This window comes from Eufriesea mexicana, unplaced genomic scaffold, assembly GCF_001483705.2.
Source record: "Eufriesea mexicana isolate 0111107269 unplaced genomic scaffold, ASM148370v2 scaffold294, whole genome shotgun sequence".
In the NCBI taxonomy this organism is placed as follows: Eukaryota; Metazoa; Arthropoda; class Insecta; order Hymenoptera; family Apidae; genus Eufriesea; species Eufriesea mexicana.
The window spans coordinates 1,883,097-1,899,325 of NW_016908489.1; the positions used below are offsets into that span (position 1 = coordinate 1,883,097).

General features: G+C 33.1%; 4 protein-coding genes and 1 long non-coding RNA gene across 5 annotated transcripts; 1 reads left to right on the forward strand and 4 right to left on the reverse strand.

Annotated features, from left to right (window-relative positions):
- The first annotated feature begins 153 nt into the window (after positions 1 to 153).
- On the forward strand, positions 154 to 5,033 carry LOC108556060 (uncharacterized). Its single transcript, XR_001890799.1, has 3 exons — positions 154 to 1,348; positions 1,627 to 3,968; positions 4,759 to 5,033. It is a non-coding gene; the product is annotated as an uncharacterized LOC108556060 (long non-coding RNA).
- Positions 5,034 to 6,159: 1,126 nt separating this feature from the next.
- pck (Claudin superfamily protein pickel) lies at positions 6,160 to 7,361 on the reverse strand. The gene is made up of 4 exons (XM_017911970.1): positions 7,216 to 7,361; positions 7,073 to 7,139; positions 6,576 to 6,913; positions 6,160 to 6,494 (listed from the first exon to the last, which is right to left on the reverse strand). The coding sequence occupies exons 1-4, from the start codon at positions 7,250 to 7,252 to the stop codon at positions 6,232 to 6,234; spliced, it is 705 nt and encodes a 234-aa protein (XP_017767459.1). The 5' UTR covers positions 7,253 to 7,361; the 3' UTR covers positions 6,160 to 6,231.
- Positions 7,362 to 8,047: 686 nt separating this feature from the next.
- On the reverse strand, positions 8,048 to 8,996 carry sinu (claudin family member sinuous). The gene is made up of 2 exons (XM_017911972.1): positions 8,610 to 8,996; positions 8,048 to 8,502 (listed from the first exon to the last, which is right to left on the reverse strand). Exons 1-2 carry the CDS (start codon positions 8,884 to 8,886, stop codon positions 8,114 to 8,116), a joined length of 666 nt encoding a protein of 221 aa, XP_017767461.1. The 5' UTR covers positions 8,887 to 8,996; the 3' UTR covers positions 8,048 to 8,113.
- Positions 8,997 to 10,803: 1,807 nt separating this feature from the next.
- Positions 10,804 to 11,656, reverse strand: kune (claudin). The gene is made up of 2 exons (XM_017911973.1): positions 11,387 to 11,656; positions 10,804 to 11,306 (listed from the first exon to the last, which is right to left on the reverse strand). The coding sequence occupies exons 1-2, from the start codon at positions 11,520 to 11,522 to the stop codon at positions 10,804 to 10,806; spliced, it is 639 nt and encodes a 212-aa protein (XP_017767462.1). The 5' UTR covers positions 11,523 to 11,656.
- Positions 11,657 to 12,388: 732 nt separating this feature from the next.
- Positions 12,389 to 14,907, reverse strand: LOC108555951 (deoxyribodipyrimidine photo-lyase). Its single transcript, XM_017911841.1, has 7 exons — positions 14,891 to 14,907; positions 14,636 to 14,756; positions 14,420 to 14,546; positions 14,022 to 14,350; positions 13,404 to 13,954; positions 13,093 to 13,334; positions 12,389 to 13,018 (listed from the first exon to the last, which is right to left on the reverse strand). Exons 1-7 carry the CDS (start codon positions 14,905 to 14,907, stop codon positions 12,858 to 12,860), a joined length of 1,548 nt encoding a protein of 515 aa, XP_017767330.1. The 3' UTR covers positions 12,389 to 12,857.
- Between the last annotated feature and the right edge of the window lie 1,322 nt (positions 14,908 to 16,229).

The following is a 16,229-nucleotide window of genomic DNA, read 5'->3' on the forward strand; positions in this document are numbered from 1 at the left end:
AGAAATTGACTCTTCGAACAACCTTTGAGCTGACAAGATATATAAACTCAAGATGGTCGAACCTATTTAAAGCATCTCCAAAGCAGAGCTCGCCAGTGACAAAGACCATGTCGGTCGACTTACGTCCACAGCGATTACCGGATAAAACGAAGTCTGGGGTCTGATTGGAAGAAACAAGAGATCGACAGAAATGGGAAACGTGACAGAATGTCCGAACGATGCACAGCTGAATTAACGGGTTCGAATTCTTGGCACAGCTCGAAAACGTAGGCACGTAGTCACGTACGGTTGGGAATCACTGCACCAGAGTTCTCTCGAGCTCGTGTCGGAATATATGTAGCTACGTGTATAGATAAACACATGGAGAGAGAAGTGGAGACGATACATGCATCCGTGCTTCAGAATGCACACATGTCCAGGTGTGTGTACATATATGTATGTGTGAGTAGCTAAGTGCACGTTGTGCGCGGTTCTAAGAAAAGAAAGAGGGTAAACAGAGACGAGGAGACGGGGCGGGACAAAAAAAATCTCGTCGTCGATAAATTCGCTAGAATCTCCGACGAAAGGTAGAAGAGGGTGCAAGAAAAGAGGGAGGAGTGAACAAGCTGCGAGTATCACGTTGATTATCTGTACTCTTGGAAGTGCGTACTCTCGTGCACCGATGTTATATGTACGGTGTGAAACGGAGTGGTGCATTGTAATGAAACACGGAAGAAAGTTAAGGGCCCATCGATCGTTTAAGCCCTCCGCGCGCTTGCTCGAATACACGAGCCAGTTAGAAGAAAAAACCCGACAACATGGACAAATTCTCGCATTAATCCTTACCCAACGGACAAAATTACCGAACAATATCGTTTAACGGTAGCGGCTGGTATCTATGGTATCAAAGAACAACGTTCAAAAGATGAGGTTCACAGTCAATGTGCTGGGTCAACGTTCAGGTTCGTACGAATACAGGTGAAAAAGCGGCTACAATCGATCTCCTTCTTTCTGCCTTCGTTGTTTCGTTATTTCAGAGAGAAAGAGACATATCTTCTCTAGATACGGGACATAGGATGAAGAGAGATCTGACCTTGTCCAGTGAATTAAACGACATCGCGAATACCTCCACGAAGAATAGATGTCGGTGTCTTTTTTAATTAAAATTCCTTCGTTATACGTTGAACGTGGAGAAGCGAAGGAGAGAAAGGAGAGGAGGAGAAGATAGCAGGAAAGGAAAAGGGACTGCTAGGAAGATGAGAAGGAGCGGTTGTATGCGAGAGAGAGCTTTTAATTAACTATCGGCGCGAATGTTTGTTACCGTTTGAAGGAGAACCCGGCTATACCAAGGAGGGAAAACCGTGAAACGGTGGGTCAAAGGGGGGAAACTCGAGCGAGCCGAGGACGAGGGAAGGAGAGGGCTGGCGTTATGCAATCCTCCTCCCGACCTTTCCGAAGAAATTAATCATCGCTTTCCTACGGGCCCCGTTACTTTTTCCTGACGCTGTTCAATGACAGAACCTAAATTTATTCGACTCCCGTTCACGGCCCCGCCTCGATCGTCTCACCTTTGCCTCCATTCACTTACACCCTCTCCGCGGGCTAGTCTGCTCCTGGTTACATCCTAACGGAAGAATCTTTTTCCAGAGAACCTAGACTTCGTTCTTCGACCATTATGGAACCACGTTTCAACGCTTATACCTGGATACGCGAGGAAATAAGCCAAGACTATGGCGAAAGTTGAAACATCATAAACTATAGGACACGCTAAACCCAAGACTCCGGAGCTAACACCGAGGCACAAGGGAGGTATTTCAACGGTGTTATTATTGGCTTTCGGCCCTGCACACACGTGACTCTTCGCTGCTGCCAGAAAATCGAGAAAAGCCACTAAACTACGGAAACGAACAGGGTAAAAAGGAGGGAGAGACCTTTCGAGAAGTCCCTCGGATACCTCGTTACTGACCTTTAAACGCGCGTTACGCTATCACGGTACACCATCGTCAATCGAACACGCACATCGTCATAAGGATCACAGGTATCACGAGCGAGATCGAGCGTGAACAATTTGGACGAGCGTTGATTCGACGAGACGGGCACGAACGTGCTGGTCACGTCACGTCTATAAGCATCGCCGCGACCGCGAGCTTCGCCGAGACTGTTGTCCTCCTTGTTCATGCCAGAAGCGCTGGCTTTCGCCGTTTGCCTCTGCCTCTACTACTGCTGCTACCGCTGCCATTCACCACCATGATCTCGCACGATTCGTCGCTCGTTTCATCTTCTCCCTCGACCTCCTACTGTCGTTCCTATCGCTACTACTAGCGTTACGCTTGATCCCGTTGCTGCAGCAGGCGACCGACTCTAGCGAACAGCCGTATCGCATAGCGAAACGTACGGACACTCGAAACTAGCATATACGCGGTTCCTAATAAATCACTACTCGGCTTATACGTCCCTCGCGGGTACACTGTAAAAATGGTAGGAAATTGTTTCTTTTTTTCTTTTTTTTTCTTTTTTATTTTTTTCAATAACACACAATGGCACCACGTAAGTTTGTCCGGAAGTTTCTCGCGGTAGGAAGACGGCCACTGTCACGGGGACTTGCCACTATCGTGGAAGAGACGGTGGTAATACGGTTAGCATCGGGAAGAGTTTCTCGCGCACAGGGGTGGTTGTCAACAGCGCCCGAGGTAGGCAACCGGACTGACTCGCGCTGCACGGTGTCGGCGACAGACAGCGCGACCACCGAGGAGACAGAGATCGACGGTCGATTCGGCTGCACGCAAAGGAGATGAAACGAGAGAGAAAATCCGCGAGAGGCGACGGTGGCGGCCACCGAGGTAGATCGTATGCGAGAGAAAGGGTGGTGTATGGTGGGGAGAAGGCTCGATGGGGGTGGTCGAGGATGGTAGGGGTGGAAGCTGGGAAGGGGAAACGTGGCTTTGAGAGGAAAGGCAGCAGTGGTGGAAAATCTGTGGTCGCGGATGTGGCGAGGGGTAAGAAGGGTGTACGAGTAGCAAGAAAGAAAAGGGACAGTGGTGGAAGGAAGAAAGTTGGATAGGAAAGTGGGATGTATAGTGACCGGAGAAGGAGAAGAGTGCGAGAGGGAGAAGGTTGGAAATCTGTAAGAGTACACGGGTTGAAAGGTGGGAGGGTAATGTTGTAAGTAGAATTGGGAGAGATTGGTCAGAAAATAGGAAAAAAGCACGAGTGTGAAAGAAACAAAACGATAAAACAAAATGGTAGCGAGAAACATCGGTGAGGAGAAGAGAGAGAAGTACGAAAGGGGAAGGTAATAAAAGGAGGCTGCCAGGCATGGATTCGAGCGAGAAGGAAATAACTAGAATACCTCAGAAGATACAAGGAATGCGAGGGATGAGTGAAAGAATGGATAACGAAGAGGGAAGAAGGTTAACGCAAGTTCGAGAGAAAAGAGGTAATTTGAGAAATCTGTGAAAGAAAGACAGGAAGAAGGCCGATAGCTATAGGGATAGAATAGGATAGAAAGTAATGCTTCGATGCTAGAAGGAGGAACAATAATTGTGAGAGAGATAAAAGCGGTGCATGGAAGGAAGCAGAGAAGTGTGTTGATGAAAGGAGGGGAAACGAGGAGAAAAGGAGGGGTAACGTATGTAGGAGAGAATTTGAAAAGAGAAAGTTGTACGAGATAGAAAGACGACAACGAAGAAAGTGTAGTAAGAGGGAGAAGAAATGCATGGAAGAGGGGAGGGGTTGTAGTGGCTGTCCGTGAAAAGCTGCGAAAGCTGACAAAGATAACTTTACGAAAAGTGGAGCAAGAAAAATAAACCGTACGATAAGAGAAAAACGAAAGTACATATGTACTTCGATATGGAGGATGCACGAAAATAATAAGCAGCGGGAACAAAGATGATTAAGAGAACCAGATAGAATGGAAAATGGAAGAATGTTAAAAGGAGAAAATGTTTATAAAAGATGAACACGGAAAATAATCGTAAACGAGAATAAAGGTAATATTCAGAAGGAATAGAAACAGGTCTTAATGAAAGTAAGGAAAAAAATTGAGAAAAACCGAGTAAGATAAAGAAAGGAAAAATAGATGAAGAAATTGCTCCTTTAATCTGAATTACCAGCCTTCTGCTTGATGACTTTGCAAGTACCTTCAGACAGAATACTTGTCTCGTAATTGAATCGTCGTGAAGAAGTGTGCAAAAGACATGAGAAAGTTGCATCGTACATAGTGATTTCCTTGAAAAATTTTCTTCTTTCCTTGTATTTATCCTTGGTATTGAAGTGGGGAAAATTAATCCCTCAAACGTGATGTCCTCGAGACGACACGTGTTATAGATATGGTCGCAATCGACAACGGCTTTATAAACCCTAACCGTACTATGAAATAATAGAAAACTATATATCGAAAGAAATAACGCATAAAATAAAACTTTCTTAGTTATTAAAAGTTATCGTAACTAAAATTTTTAAAAATAACTCTCCTTCAACTCAGATACGCAATTTTAAAAAGAATCGTTTCTTTTTTTTTCCTTAATTAACTATTATTTTTTATACATATATATACTTTGGTTATGAGATAATTTTAATATATTTTTATGTTAGAAGAAACTGCTTTCTAAAAGACCAAAAAAAAAAAATAACGGATGACAAAATTAATTTCTTATCGCTTACCGCTATCACATAGGATTCGAAGACAATCGATCAATCGAGCCCCGCAGTATTTGACGCGCGATTAGAAGCGGCGCATCTTTTCCATATTCCGGATCAATAATCGACGTATTCTTTCAGCACGATGGTAGAACGCATGCCGGTACAAGCCGAGAAAGTTGCGGCGGGGTCGGACGAAATATCGCCAACGCCTTGATCAGCCTTGGTCTGAATGCTACGCGGTTAATATCTGTCGCTGGTAACGACCAGCCTGGGAAAGCTATAATTAAAAGTCTAGGAGATGGTGGCCAGACCGTCGACCAGTTGTCAAATATGAATACAGTTAGATACGTGTTACCATCCTTCGCTAATTTTGCGCGAATGTTAGATCATCGACTTTTATATATAACTAAATTATCCCGTCAGCTATTGTTCCTTTTCATTTTTCTTTCCTTTCCAATTTTATTATAGTTTCTTTTCCTCTTAATTTTTTAACTCGAGTTATGTTAGATTCAACGATAATAGATTAAAAGATTTTCGAATATGTTTATCAGATTTAAGATTTGTTAATTACCATTCAAAAGAATAGGAGTGGGTACAGGATTGTTCTCGTGCAACGTTGAATCCAAAGACAATAAAAGCTCATTAATTGTAGTTAATGGTATTGATTTCTGTAGCGGATGGTTGATCGAAATAATTATTAAGCCGTGAATACTACTCGTGACCACTTGTCACCGATTTCCAATACGTATTTTTTGGCCATCTTCGAATTCGTTCTTTCGCACACTGAGAGATACTTTGTTCTTCTTAACGTTATGTATATAAATATGAAATGAATATTTTTCCATTTACTTTTTATTTATGATTTAAATTACTTTCTGTTTTTGTTTGATAATTCAAAATACATCGGAATTATAAACCACAAAGGTAAATGTTATCACGGATTGAGTTCAAAAACAGAATTTATGAAAATCAGTCCAAATCTGATAAAAAATTTTAGTCACACATAACGAATACGAGTTTCATTGTTTTCGGTGGCAATCTACCATTAAATACGGTACAATATGCATTGGATCCTGTAGTGTACTCGAAAATTCCAAATAAGTGATTCTTTTATTGGCTCCTACTTTATTTTTGCATCTGTTTATTAGAGCATTAATCTCATACGGTACTGATTGTACTTTCAAAATATACGATATAAAATCTAGTATAATGACATTAATACTTGAAATGTAAAATTGTGCAATAAAAAATAATAACAAAGGTACGTGATATTTGTGACTCTTTAATTTCGATAATATGTTGTAATTTAAAAGTTCTAACTTCTAAAATAGTCTTGACTTTATGAGAGTCACTGTAAATGTATAACAATGATATAGAAATATAAAAATAGATCTCTTAGCCTAAAAATAGATTTCTATAAAAAAATGGATGGAATTAAATACTATCGTTGAAAATACGCGTGTATAAACTCAATTACAAAATAGTGTCACATAACAGAGTGACTTTAAAAGCAGATCTATAAACTTTAATTTGTTATTAATAGTACTAAAAAGTTGTTAAAAATTTTTCTGTGATTAAATCCTTTTTGAATATTATAAATATGACAATGGATTATATGTATCCTCCCCTTGATAATCCTTGATGACTTTGCAAATTAGGTTGCATTTGCATCACTAAATTACGAGATTCTTTACGCAACCTATAACCGGCTCTCGCATCTAAATACAAGAAAAATGCAGCTAGCCAATAGAACATGAATGAGATAACTGCCAAACCATATGACCATGACAAATGGTTAAAATTTGGATACATTAACCAATCTCTGCGCCAACATTGACCTCCAAATATTGATACTCCTAAAAATAATAGTGTGCCTGAAATTTGGAAACCATTTAAAGATTATATACATGTTATATTTATGTAATTGATGACAAATTGGAAAAATGCCTACTTACCTGCCATAGCACAGCTCAGGAAAGCAATGGTTGAAAGTAGCCATTCATAATTTAATACAAATTTCAAAGGCCAACGAACTAAAGTCAATGCAATCACAACTTGTGCAGAAAAGGAAAGTAAAAGAGCAAGTGTGACAAATGTTTGTACTACCATTAACCAGCCTGGTAGTAACCACTCTCTAATCACGTAGTATTCTTCTGAGAAAATGTGATGACATCCATCAAATTGTTTGTTATATTGATAATATGGATATCTAAATTGTTCAAAACAATATTCCCAAAGTCCCATATGTTTAAAACTACTGAAAGTCTCTTGATATGATTCAATCCAATATGGGCTGAAATTAAATTAATCGATTTAATTTACTAAAACACATTTATAAAAATAAAAAATGCTTGTATAAAATATTTAATTATATATCCCATAGTATCTAAAGAACTCAATTTTTTTACAAATTAATATTTCATAACAAATTATGGTATTCAACAATTATTACCTGGTAAATGCCATAACCAACAATAATCCTGCAATATATGTAATTACTCCGCCAAACACTACCGCGTCTAAAAAATACGAGAATTTAATAAAGGTTATGAATATTTTGAAATTAATATAATACTAAAAGGAAATATTTCTTACTTGACGCACGGTGATATTCTTGTTTATCGACAGACATGTCGATTATTTGCTATTGTTGGTATACAGACTACTAGTTTACATTAACAAATTCTTTGTTTATAAATTCCAAAAATATTATCTTTATCATAAACCTGCCACACCTCTCATCGTTTCAGTATTACCAACAATATCATATGTATTTGGCATTTCATAAGTTGTCTGCCTGTACTTCAGAAGTTCGCAAAACTTATGTTCTAACTAAATGATCTATCAAACAAACTTTAATTTAAATTTCTTTAATAAATAATAGTATTAGATACGAATAATAACAAATATATATATAAGAATTATCTTTAACATTTCATCTTTATTGAAGTAAAAATATATTACAAAAATGATGCATTGTGCTTGGTTAAAAACAATTTTTTTCATAATTTACATTTATGAATAGATATATAAATTATTATATATTTTTATTTATGTAAATTATATATCTTTACAAACTTTGTATGTATCAATTTACCATTGGCAGTGGATGTTTACATTGTAAAACGTATACAATATTCAACAGCTTCTCATAATTATAATCAAAAAAAAAAAAATACATTTTTATTGGATATATTTAAAATTGTTCTTAATTTCTTAATTTCCAAAAACGATGTTAAATAACAAAAAAAGCAATAAATTGATTTTACAGAGACCTCCTACTCTGTTTTACTTGATATAGTTATATATATCTTGTATGTATAAAACTTACAAAAATACAAATCTTGCTTTATAATATACTTTGTACTAAAGTATGTATTTATCTTACAATCTACTATTATTAAAAATTAGCTAATACATGGACGGAATAATATTACAAAATTTTGGTACTAAAATGTTATGCAAAAGTCTTATAGCATTTAAATATTATAATTCATGTACGAGATTCAAGCTGAAATCTTGTTTGAGATTCTTTTAAATATTCTCGTTTTTTTCGTTGAACATTTGCCTCAACAAGCAAAAGTATACCTGCAATGATAGTAAATATACTACCCACAGCTGCCATTACAAAAGACCAACCAAAAAAATTATTGGAATGTCCAGGCATCCAGCCATTGGTATTTCCAAAACAAGCAAATATAATTACTGCCAATCCTCCACTTATACCACCAACAAGTAGGAAATATCCAATTATCATAATAAGTTGCACATAACGCTTTTGTTCTGGATCACAACATAGAGTAAACAATAATATCAATACAAATGATACTAGACTTAATAGAAAGCACAAAGTATAAAAGAACTGTGTTGCTATCATAAATGCTGCAACAAAGAAAGAATAAACAATTATTAAACAGTAAGTGGCAAAATGCATTTTAGTAAACTTATAAATATTGATAAAAATAATTAAAATACAAGAGAAAACTTACGAGGTAAAAGAAAACCACGAATATCAGAGTATCCTGCAGTAAAAGGATCATAAACCCATCTACAACCAACGAAAAACCGTCTAGGTGCATCCATTTCTTGAGGATTTGGAAGTGATCTAAAGCAATGTGTCCAGAGGCCTAATTTGTCCAGTTTCGCGCCAGTAATACGATAATCGCTCACTAACCATGCTGGTGTGCCGAATGCAACGCAAACACACACAAAAGCAATGATAAAGACACCGACACCAACATTGCCGGAAAAGCTTCTTTTCTTCATCGTGCAAATCGTTCCGTGAATGATTGAAATCACGATGTAAAACAGCGCAGACGACAAACAATACAAATCCAGTGATCTAGTAAAACTCCCACGGTATTAACCACACCCAACACGTTATGTTGTGTGGTGACCGTGTAACTTACTATCTAACCTAACCTTGTAAAACTATAAGTATCCCACGAATACAAACTAACAGATATTACAAAAGATAGGTTCTCAATTTTAATTAATACACCTTATATATCAGTCATGTTTAAAAAAGCTTTGGCAAAACATTTTTATGTCATCAAGTGCAAAATTTAATAGCAATACGTTATTCATTATCATTTTTTATAGTAAAAATGATCGATTGTAATATTGATCCAACAATAAATTACTATTATGAAATTGCAAGAAAATGCATTTTAAGAGTTTAATAAACATTTATGGTATTAGATTTAAAAAGAACTTTATTTTAATAAGATATTTAATAAAATAGTTCTTATAAAAAAAATATGTGATAAAATAATATGCAAAAGTTTAAAATGTAAGACACTATTCATATAGGAATTTTTATGTAAATTTCTATTATAATTATACTATGTCACTAACATTTCATCTAAATTATTTTTTTTATTAAATTTACAAATTTTGAATAAAACGTAATACTAAAATACATTCTATATTATATACATCAATTTTTTTCAGATATCAAAGCTTTTAGTTATTTAAATCTAAAAAATGTACAAAATAAACTTTGAAAATTAAAGTTACAAATAGATCCAAAAAATCGTTAAAAATGTTTGTAAACAATTTAATGTTTTATATTTTACACATTTATTTTATTCACATCCATCAATTTTAACTAAAATTCCTGGAATCTACATATATCACATTCTCTACTATTCAGTTCATGATTCATTCAGGGACAATTTATATGACTTAATCCATTAAAATAACATCTTAATTTTTTGCGTATAACTAAAAAAATAGAAAAAGAATAGCGAAATTAAAATTTATTATTTATTTTAAGTATTATTTTATTAATCACTTTATGCTTTTTTAACATTGTTAAGTATTAGTGAATGATACGGAACCGATAGTAATAGTTTTTCAGGTGTGATCGATATAGTACATGAAATTGTAGAAGTTACTGGTTAAAATAAGAACTAAACTGGGTCAACGACTTACACCTGACGTCGATCTTCGTGCACGCAATCTTAGTCGTAACTCACGTTGAATTATTTCCTCCGATAGTTAAATGGGTCACAACTTGACCGTGTTTACCCTTTATAATTTAATTATTTATTTGTATTAATTTCGATGATTACATATATATTTATTAAAGAATTAAATTTTATAATAAAACAAGCGTTAATATGTAAAAAAATTAAAAAATTTCAAACAAGATACTTTATTACTTTTAACTTTTCATACAATTTTCTAATATAAAAGAATACAACAAATATATAATATTTATTTTTGTTAAGGCCATGTGATTAGATTTTAGTTATGATAATTAATTCTAGACATATTTACAGACTCTAAGTCTTTTCACAAGATCCCTTACTTCTATGGACGGATTCATTAGCACTAATTATTTTATAAAACAATAAATGCATAATATTTGTATGCGAAACATTTCATTACAAAGATATAGAAAATACTTTTTTCTATGTAACTATCTTTAATATTTCTCAAAAATATATAAAAAATTATTGCATTTATAAGCTAAAAAAGGTCTTTGTATATAATGTTAATAATACTTTTAAAAATAATGAGTATAAATATTAAAGTATATAAAAGAGTCTTTAAAAAGTCTGCGCAGAGCATACACAAAAATAAATCTAAACTCACAGAGGAGTTGCATACAGATCTTCAATATTGCAAATAATTTATCAAACATTCACCTTCTTCATTAGTAAAGTTCAGTTCAATTTAAATAGTTGTATGTGTTTTTTGTTCTTCATTTAATATTCTTTCTTGTTTTTTTCTGTGTCTACGGCCTTCAATCAAGAACAATATTCCTGCTATAATCAAAATAAAGCTACCAAATACAGCTAATGCATAAGACCAACTAATGTTATTATGTTCCCAATTGGGCATCCAATCTCTACCATCACCTCGTGCACCAAATATTATAACAGCTATAATGCCACATATTCCACCTAGTACCAAATTTCCACCAGTTGTCCATAAAAGCATCTGATATTTATCATGATGCTGTGAGCAACATGTGTATAATACAGTTAAAAAACTTCCTATTAATAATAAAGTCAAACACAATGTAAAGAAAAATTGTGTTGCAACAAAAAAGTCTGGCAAAAGTATATCATGAATTATGTAATATTCCTCTTCAAACACCCACCAACAACCATAAAATTTTGTGTCATACAGATGATGTGGATGTTCAAATCCTTGAAAACACACCTGCCATAAACCTATAACAAATGTTTAACAAGCAATGTAAGATTTAAATGGAACCTTCTTGTTAATATGATAACATTTTAAATTAAATTACCGATTTTAATAAATTTTGGATTTTCCAATTTTCCGTCTGTTTCAAGCCAATTGGGTGTGGTGAATGCAATTATAATTAAAAGGAACGCAATTGCTGTACATATAACAGCAGCTTTCCCGTTTCGAGTTTTACCCATTATACTATATAGTTACGATACTCGATAGTATTGCGAATAATTCTTTTCGAATTTATTATTTACGGATAATAAAAAAAAAAAGATTATTTGTTGTTTGCAGCGCGTGGTTAGGTTGAAATACGAACGCGCACACTAGATATGATGCATAGAGTAAAGGATTCATAGATGTCAAATCGCATTGAAAAAATTCTTACTGTCCTAGCAGCGCTCCATGTTGCGAAGAATACATTTAGTTTTAGCGCCATCGTTTAATTAATATTTAAGACTAAACAAATATAATAATAATTCGGTTCAATTTATTAAGATGTTTTATTAGAAATTAAAAATAGTAAAACAATACTACGTATACATATACTTTTAATATGAAATTAAGAAAATATATACAGTTTCATTTTGTATAAATGTACGTATCTTTCTATTAGCATAAAAGTAATTTTATTTAGAAATTTAAAAATTCAAATATAACAAAATCAAACATGATATCTGTTTCTTAGTTTCATATGTATTTATGGATGTGAAAACTATAGCAACGTATGATATTTGAGAAAAGAAAAAAAAATGGATATTGAAACAGAATCGCAATGACAAAATATTTTGTATTTTATATTACCAAATAGAAATAAACTATGTGTAATTGGAAAATATCTTGGGATATTAGTATCTGACAAAATAATTATGAACTTAAAAAAAATAAGAATAGTTGCAGAGCAAGTAGCCAAATTTATTTCAGTGGTTATAAATACAATAGGATCACAAGGAATATACTCAATTATTAAAATAAATTTTAAAAAGTGCAAATGCAGAATTTAATATTAGAATAAATAGTACAAATAGGAATATTAAAATTTAATATTTATCTTCGCAGGTCGTTCATGAAGCTTTGGGAAGTGATTTAAAAGCTTTTTATGATAAAGTAGATAAATTGATTGTTTACACTAGGATTACTTCTTGTTTGTACCCGCTTTTATCTTTTATTTCTGACGATCTAAATAAAACATACATTGTATATGGTTGTAGCGACTGATTTGTTGCTGGAGTAATCTACGGAATTCATAAGAATCTAAATAAAATTAACTGTATTTTCTTAGGTCTGAAGGCTGCTGCATTATGATCACGCTAAAGGCTTACTTTAATTTCATTATACGCAGTTCCCTCTTCACTTCAGCTATTAATGAATGTTATAAAACACGATATATGTTAACAATAAGTAAAAATAATAAATATCAGTAAAATAATTTCTATTCTGAAATATATCTCTTTTAAAATTGAGTAAATGGACGGTTAAATCTTAATATATTATTAATAATTATGTAATCATAACTAATAATTGTGTTTCTATGTAAATTCATCAGTTTCTTTCTTTTTCCATTTCATAACAAATTCGGCAACATTAAATTTTCGTTTACATCCTTCGTAATTCATATATCTTATTTTTCCAAATATATTTCTTTCTGTCCAACCATGATCATGAACACCACAGATAGACCACATGCAGCCTAGAAAAATAAATAAAATATATCATTTTAAATTATTATAACAATCATTATAGAAATGTAAATATAAAACTGACCTACGTAACCATTAGGATCACAACCGTCTATACTATACTTATTATTTAAATAATTTGCCCATTCTAAAGCTATCTCAGGTGTTTCAGTCCATTCTAATAATTTTTTTGCCCAATACATTCGTAAGTATCCATGCATTTTTCCTATTATCACCATTTGATTTTGACATGCATTCCATAAATCATCATGAGTTTCAGAATTTTCCAGGTGATTTAAAGAATATATATATTTTCTCTTATCCGTTCTAATTATAATAAAATTATAATAATAAAATATACACTTTTTCCAATTTATAATGAACAAAATTAATTACCGATGTTTATTTAGTGTTTCTATAGCCCAAGGATAGGCACCTTCAACAAGGTCATACTTATCATTATAAAAGCAAAAATTATCACTGAGTTCTCTTCTAATAATAGTTTCTTCCATGAAGGATTCAACAGACTTTTTATATAGATTTTTATACTCTTTTATTTCCAAAATACAACGTTGTATTGATATCATACCGAAATGAAACCAAGGTGATAAATTACTAATGGTATTTAATAAAGGATTATTACGTTCATCTCCATATTTTTTTAAACGATATGTTAAAAAGTTTTCAAGTTCCTTGATACCATTTCTGTATCCTGGCTTAGCCCATGTAATTTCAGTTGTTGATTTATCTACTTCTAAATTTTGCAAAGCTATTTCCCAATCATTGTTTTTAAATTTTTGTTTTGTTATGTATGGATGTCTTATGACAGGAGGAAATTCTGTTAGAAACTCCTCCAGTTTTGTATTTAGTTTATTCCTGATTGTTCTAGCACTAAATTCTTGTTTTGATGATGCATACCAGCAAGGCACAATATTGTGAGCATCAACCTTCAAAAGATTTACATTAATATATCAAACGATTATCTGATTCAAGATTCACTACAATTATAATTACTTGACAAATGGGGACATCTTTAGGAAGATTCTTTTGTACTTTATCAATCCATGATATAGATAATTTTAATGGATAAAAGTCAGTAATCACAGCTCCCATATTATATGTTTTTACGAATTTAAGAATGCTCACATTTGGTTCACCATGTAAAAGATGAAAACTTATATTTAATGTTTTACATTCTTGTTCAATCTCTATTAGTCCTTTGAGAAGAAATTTGTAATACCTTATAGAAGCATTGAGAAAGCTTGGCATTATGCAAAAACATATATGAAGTGGTACATTATTTTTTAAAGCAGTTTTTTGAGCAAAAAGTAGTGCCCAATTATCTAAATATAATAAAGATTTGTCTTAATACAGAAATTAATATTAGCACTATATATCAGAGATATAGATACCTTGTATTCTAATATCACGAAACATCCAATACAAAATCCCCTTACAATTTATTTTAACATCATTTAAATCAGTTAAAAGTCGAATACGTTGTTTATTAAAATTAAATGTCATGATGGATTCACATGTCTAAAAATACATTAAAAAATCACAAAACATATAAAAAAAATATAAATTATAAAAATGCGATGACTTTCTAAAAGAAAAAGTTGTTTTACATTTTTCCTATTGTGTTCAAACTTTTTTAAAAGATCGAGGGTTTTCCTGCGTTTAAAAGCATTCATTACATCCAATTTTTTCCTATTTCTTTTAGCTTTATTTATATGATATAATATCCAACTGATAATGTACTTCGTAAAATTGTTATAACAATTTTCACACTTAAATTACGCTTACGATCGTCATACTACGCAATATACATACATAGTTTACAGTTTAGACACATAAAATATAGTACATTTTATGTAACTTACCTAACTAAAGTAATCATTGTGGCTGATTTAGAATTAAAAACATTAATTAAAATAAAAAACCCCGCCATATCTAAACTATAACCAAAATTTGTTATTGGTTATTTTCATAAATCAACTGAATTTGTTATATCGATTAAATTTTCTGTAAGGTTATCAAATATAACGTAAACAAGTTAAAAACTGTCGAAAATTATGTCGTTGATGATACTCTGTAGTATCGCATAAAAAGAAATGTAGAGAGTTGGTAAAAATTTATTTGATTATACATATATATATCATTTATAACATTTATTTAGATTTTTCATAACGTATATAATATATATATATATATAAAATCGTGTATTATATATATAATCATATAATACAATTAAAACAGGATTAATAACAATATGTCGAATTATATACATTACACAACACAACTCAATATATATTATTGTACGATTATAACAAGATATGAAAGGAATATACATTCAAAGCAGTATAAAATCTTGCTAATAAGATAAAATAAATAGGTTACCTATTAATTGTAACATTATCTCCATTTTTGTATATATCTATCCATTGGACAAGTTAAAACAAACCCACTTTTACCACACTGTGTAATCAGTAATCATGAACATGTAAAATGTGTAGAAAACAACTGCTCTATTCAACAGAAGTAAACGGCATCTCAACATGCACTCATACAATGTAGAAACACGATGCATTTCAGACAGTCAGTGACGAAGTTAGGTAGGGAGGGACCGACCAATAGAAAGAAACTCTATGAGATCACGTGGGTCGCGACGCAGTGTAACCACGAGCAGGATGAAACTACCGTCAACAGAGACGAATGAAACGCCGAGAGAGAAGGTTAAGTTTGTCTCGTTAAATTGAAAGAGTAAGAAAGAACGATAGGTAAAGAAGGATAGTTATATATACCGGTGTAAGGAAAGAGATGAAAGACTGAGAACGATAGAAACTATCCGTGAAAAGATAGAGAATATCGAGTACGAAAGAAAGAAAAAGAAGAGGAGAAAAGAAGAGTGAGGATAGGAAAAGCAGAGAGGGACGAACGAGAGAACAAACGGACAGGCTGGCAGACGGACCTGTCCGACTCACAACTCGCGATCTCGTGGCTGCGTTTCAGCTGCTATCCTGTGCCGTTGTCCACCAGGCACATTCGAGCATCAGAGGCGCGACGTAGCAGTAGATTCAGTTCGGTGTACAGAGAGAAAAAAAGACGTACACAGACACACATACATACACAGTACGCAACATGTATATATATTAATGCATGTATCATACACATACACATTCGCACGCGCGCCTACACACAGTCACAGAGGAAGAGGGAAAG

What these genes read in the sequence shown, in the direction of transcription:
- pck (XM_017911970.1), bottom strand. Translation starts at nt 7,252, where the DNA reads ATGTCTGTCGATAAACAAGAATATCACCGTGCGTCAA. An exon ending in TTGGTTATGGCATTTACCAG is followed by an intron (nt 6,914 to 7,072) that starts GTAATAATTGTT and finishes ATTTAATTTCAG; the next exon opens with CCCATATTGGATTGAATCAT. An exon ending in CCTGAGCTGTGCTATGGCAG is followed by an intron (nt 6,495 to 6,575) that starts GTAAGTAGGCAT and finishes TCCAAATTTCAG; the next exon opens with GCACACTATTATTTTTAGGA.
- sinu (XM_017911972.1), bottom strand. Translation starts at nt 8,886, where the DNA reads ATGAAGAAAAGAAGCTTTTCCGGCAATGTTGGTGTCGGTGTCTTTATC. An exon ending in TCGTGGTTTTCTTTTACCTC is followed by an intron (nt 8,503 to 8,609) that starts GTAAGTTTTCTC and finishes TCTTTGTTGCAG; the next exon opens with CATTTATGATAGCAACACAG.
- kune (XM_017911973.1), bottom strand. Translation starts at nt 11,522, where the DNA reads ATGGGTAAAACTCGAAACGGGAAAGCTGCTGTTATATGTACAGCAATT. An exon ending in TCCAAAATTTATTAAAATCG is followed by an intron (nt 11,307 to 11,386) that starts GTAATTTAATTT and finishes CATTTGTTATAG; the next exon opens with GTTTATGGCAGGTGTGTTTT.
- LOC108555951 (XM_017911841.1), bottom strand. An exon ending in TTGAACACAATAGGAAAAAT is followed by an intron (nt 14,547 to 14,635) that starts GTAAAACAACTT and finishes ATGTATTTTTAG; the next exon opens with ACATGTGAATCCATCATGAC. An exon ending in GAAACACTAAATAAACATCG is followed by an intron (nt 13,335 to 13,403) that starts GTAATTAATTTT and finishes TATTATAATTAG; the next exon opens with AACGGATAAGAGAAAATATA.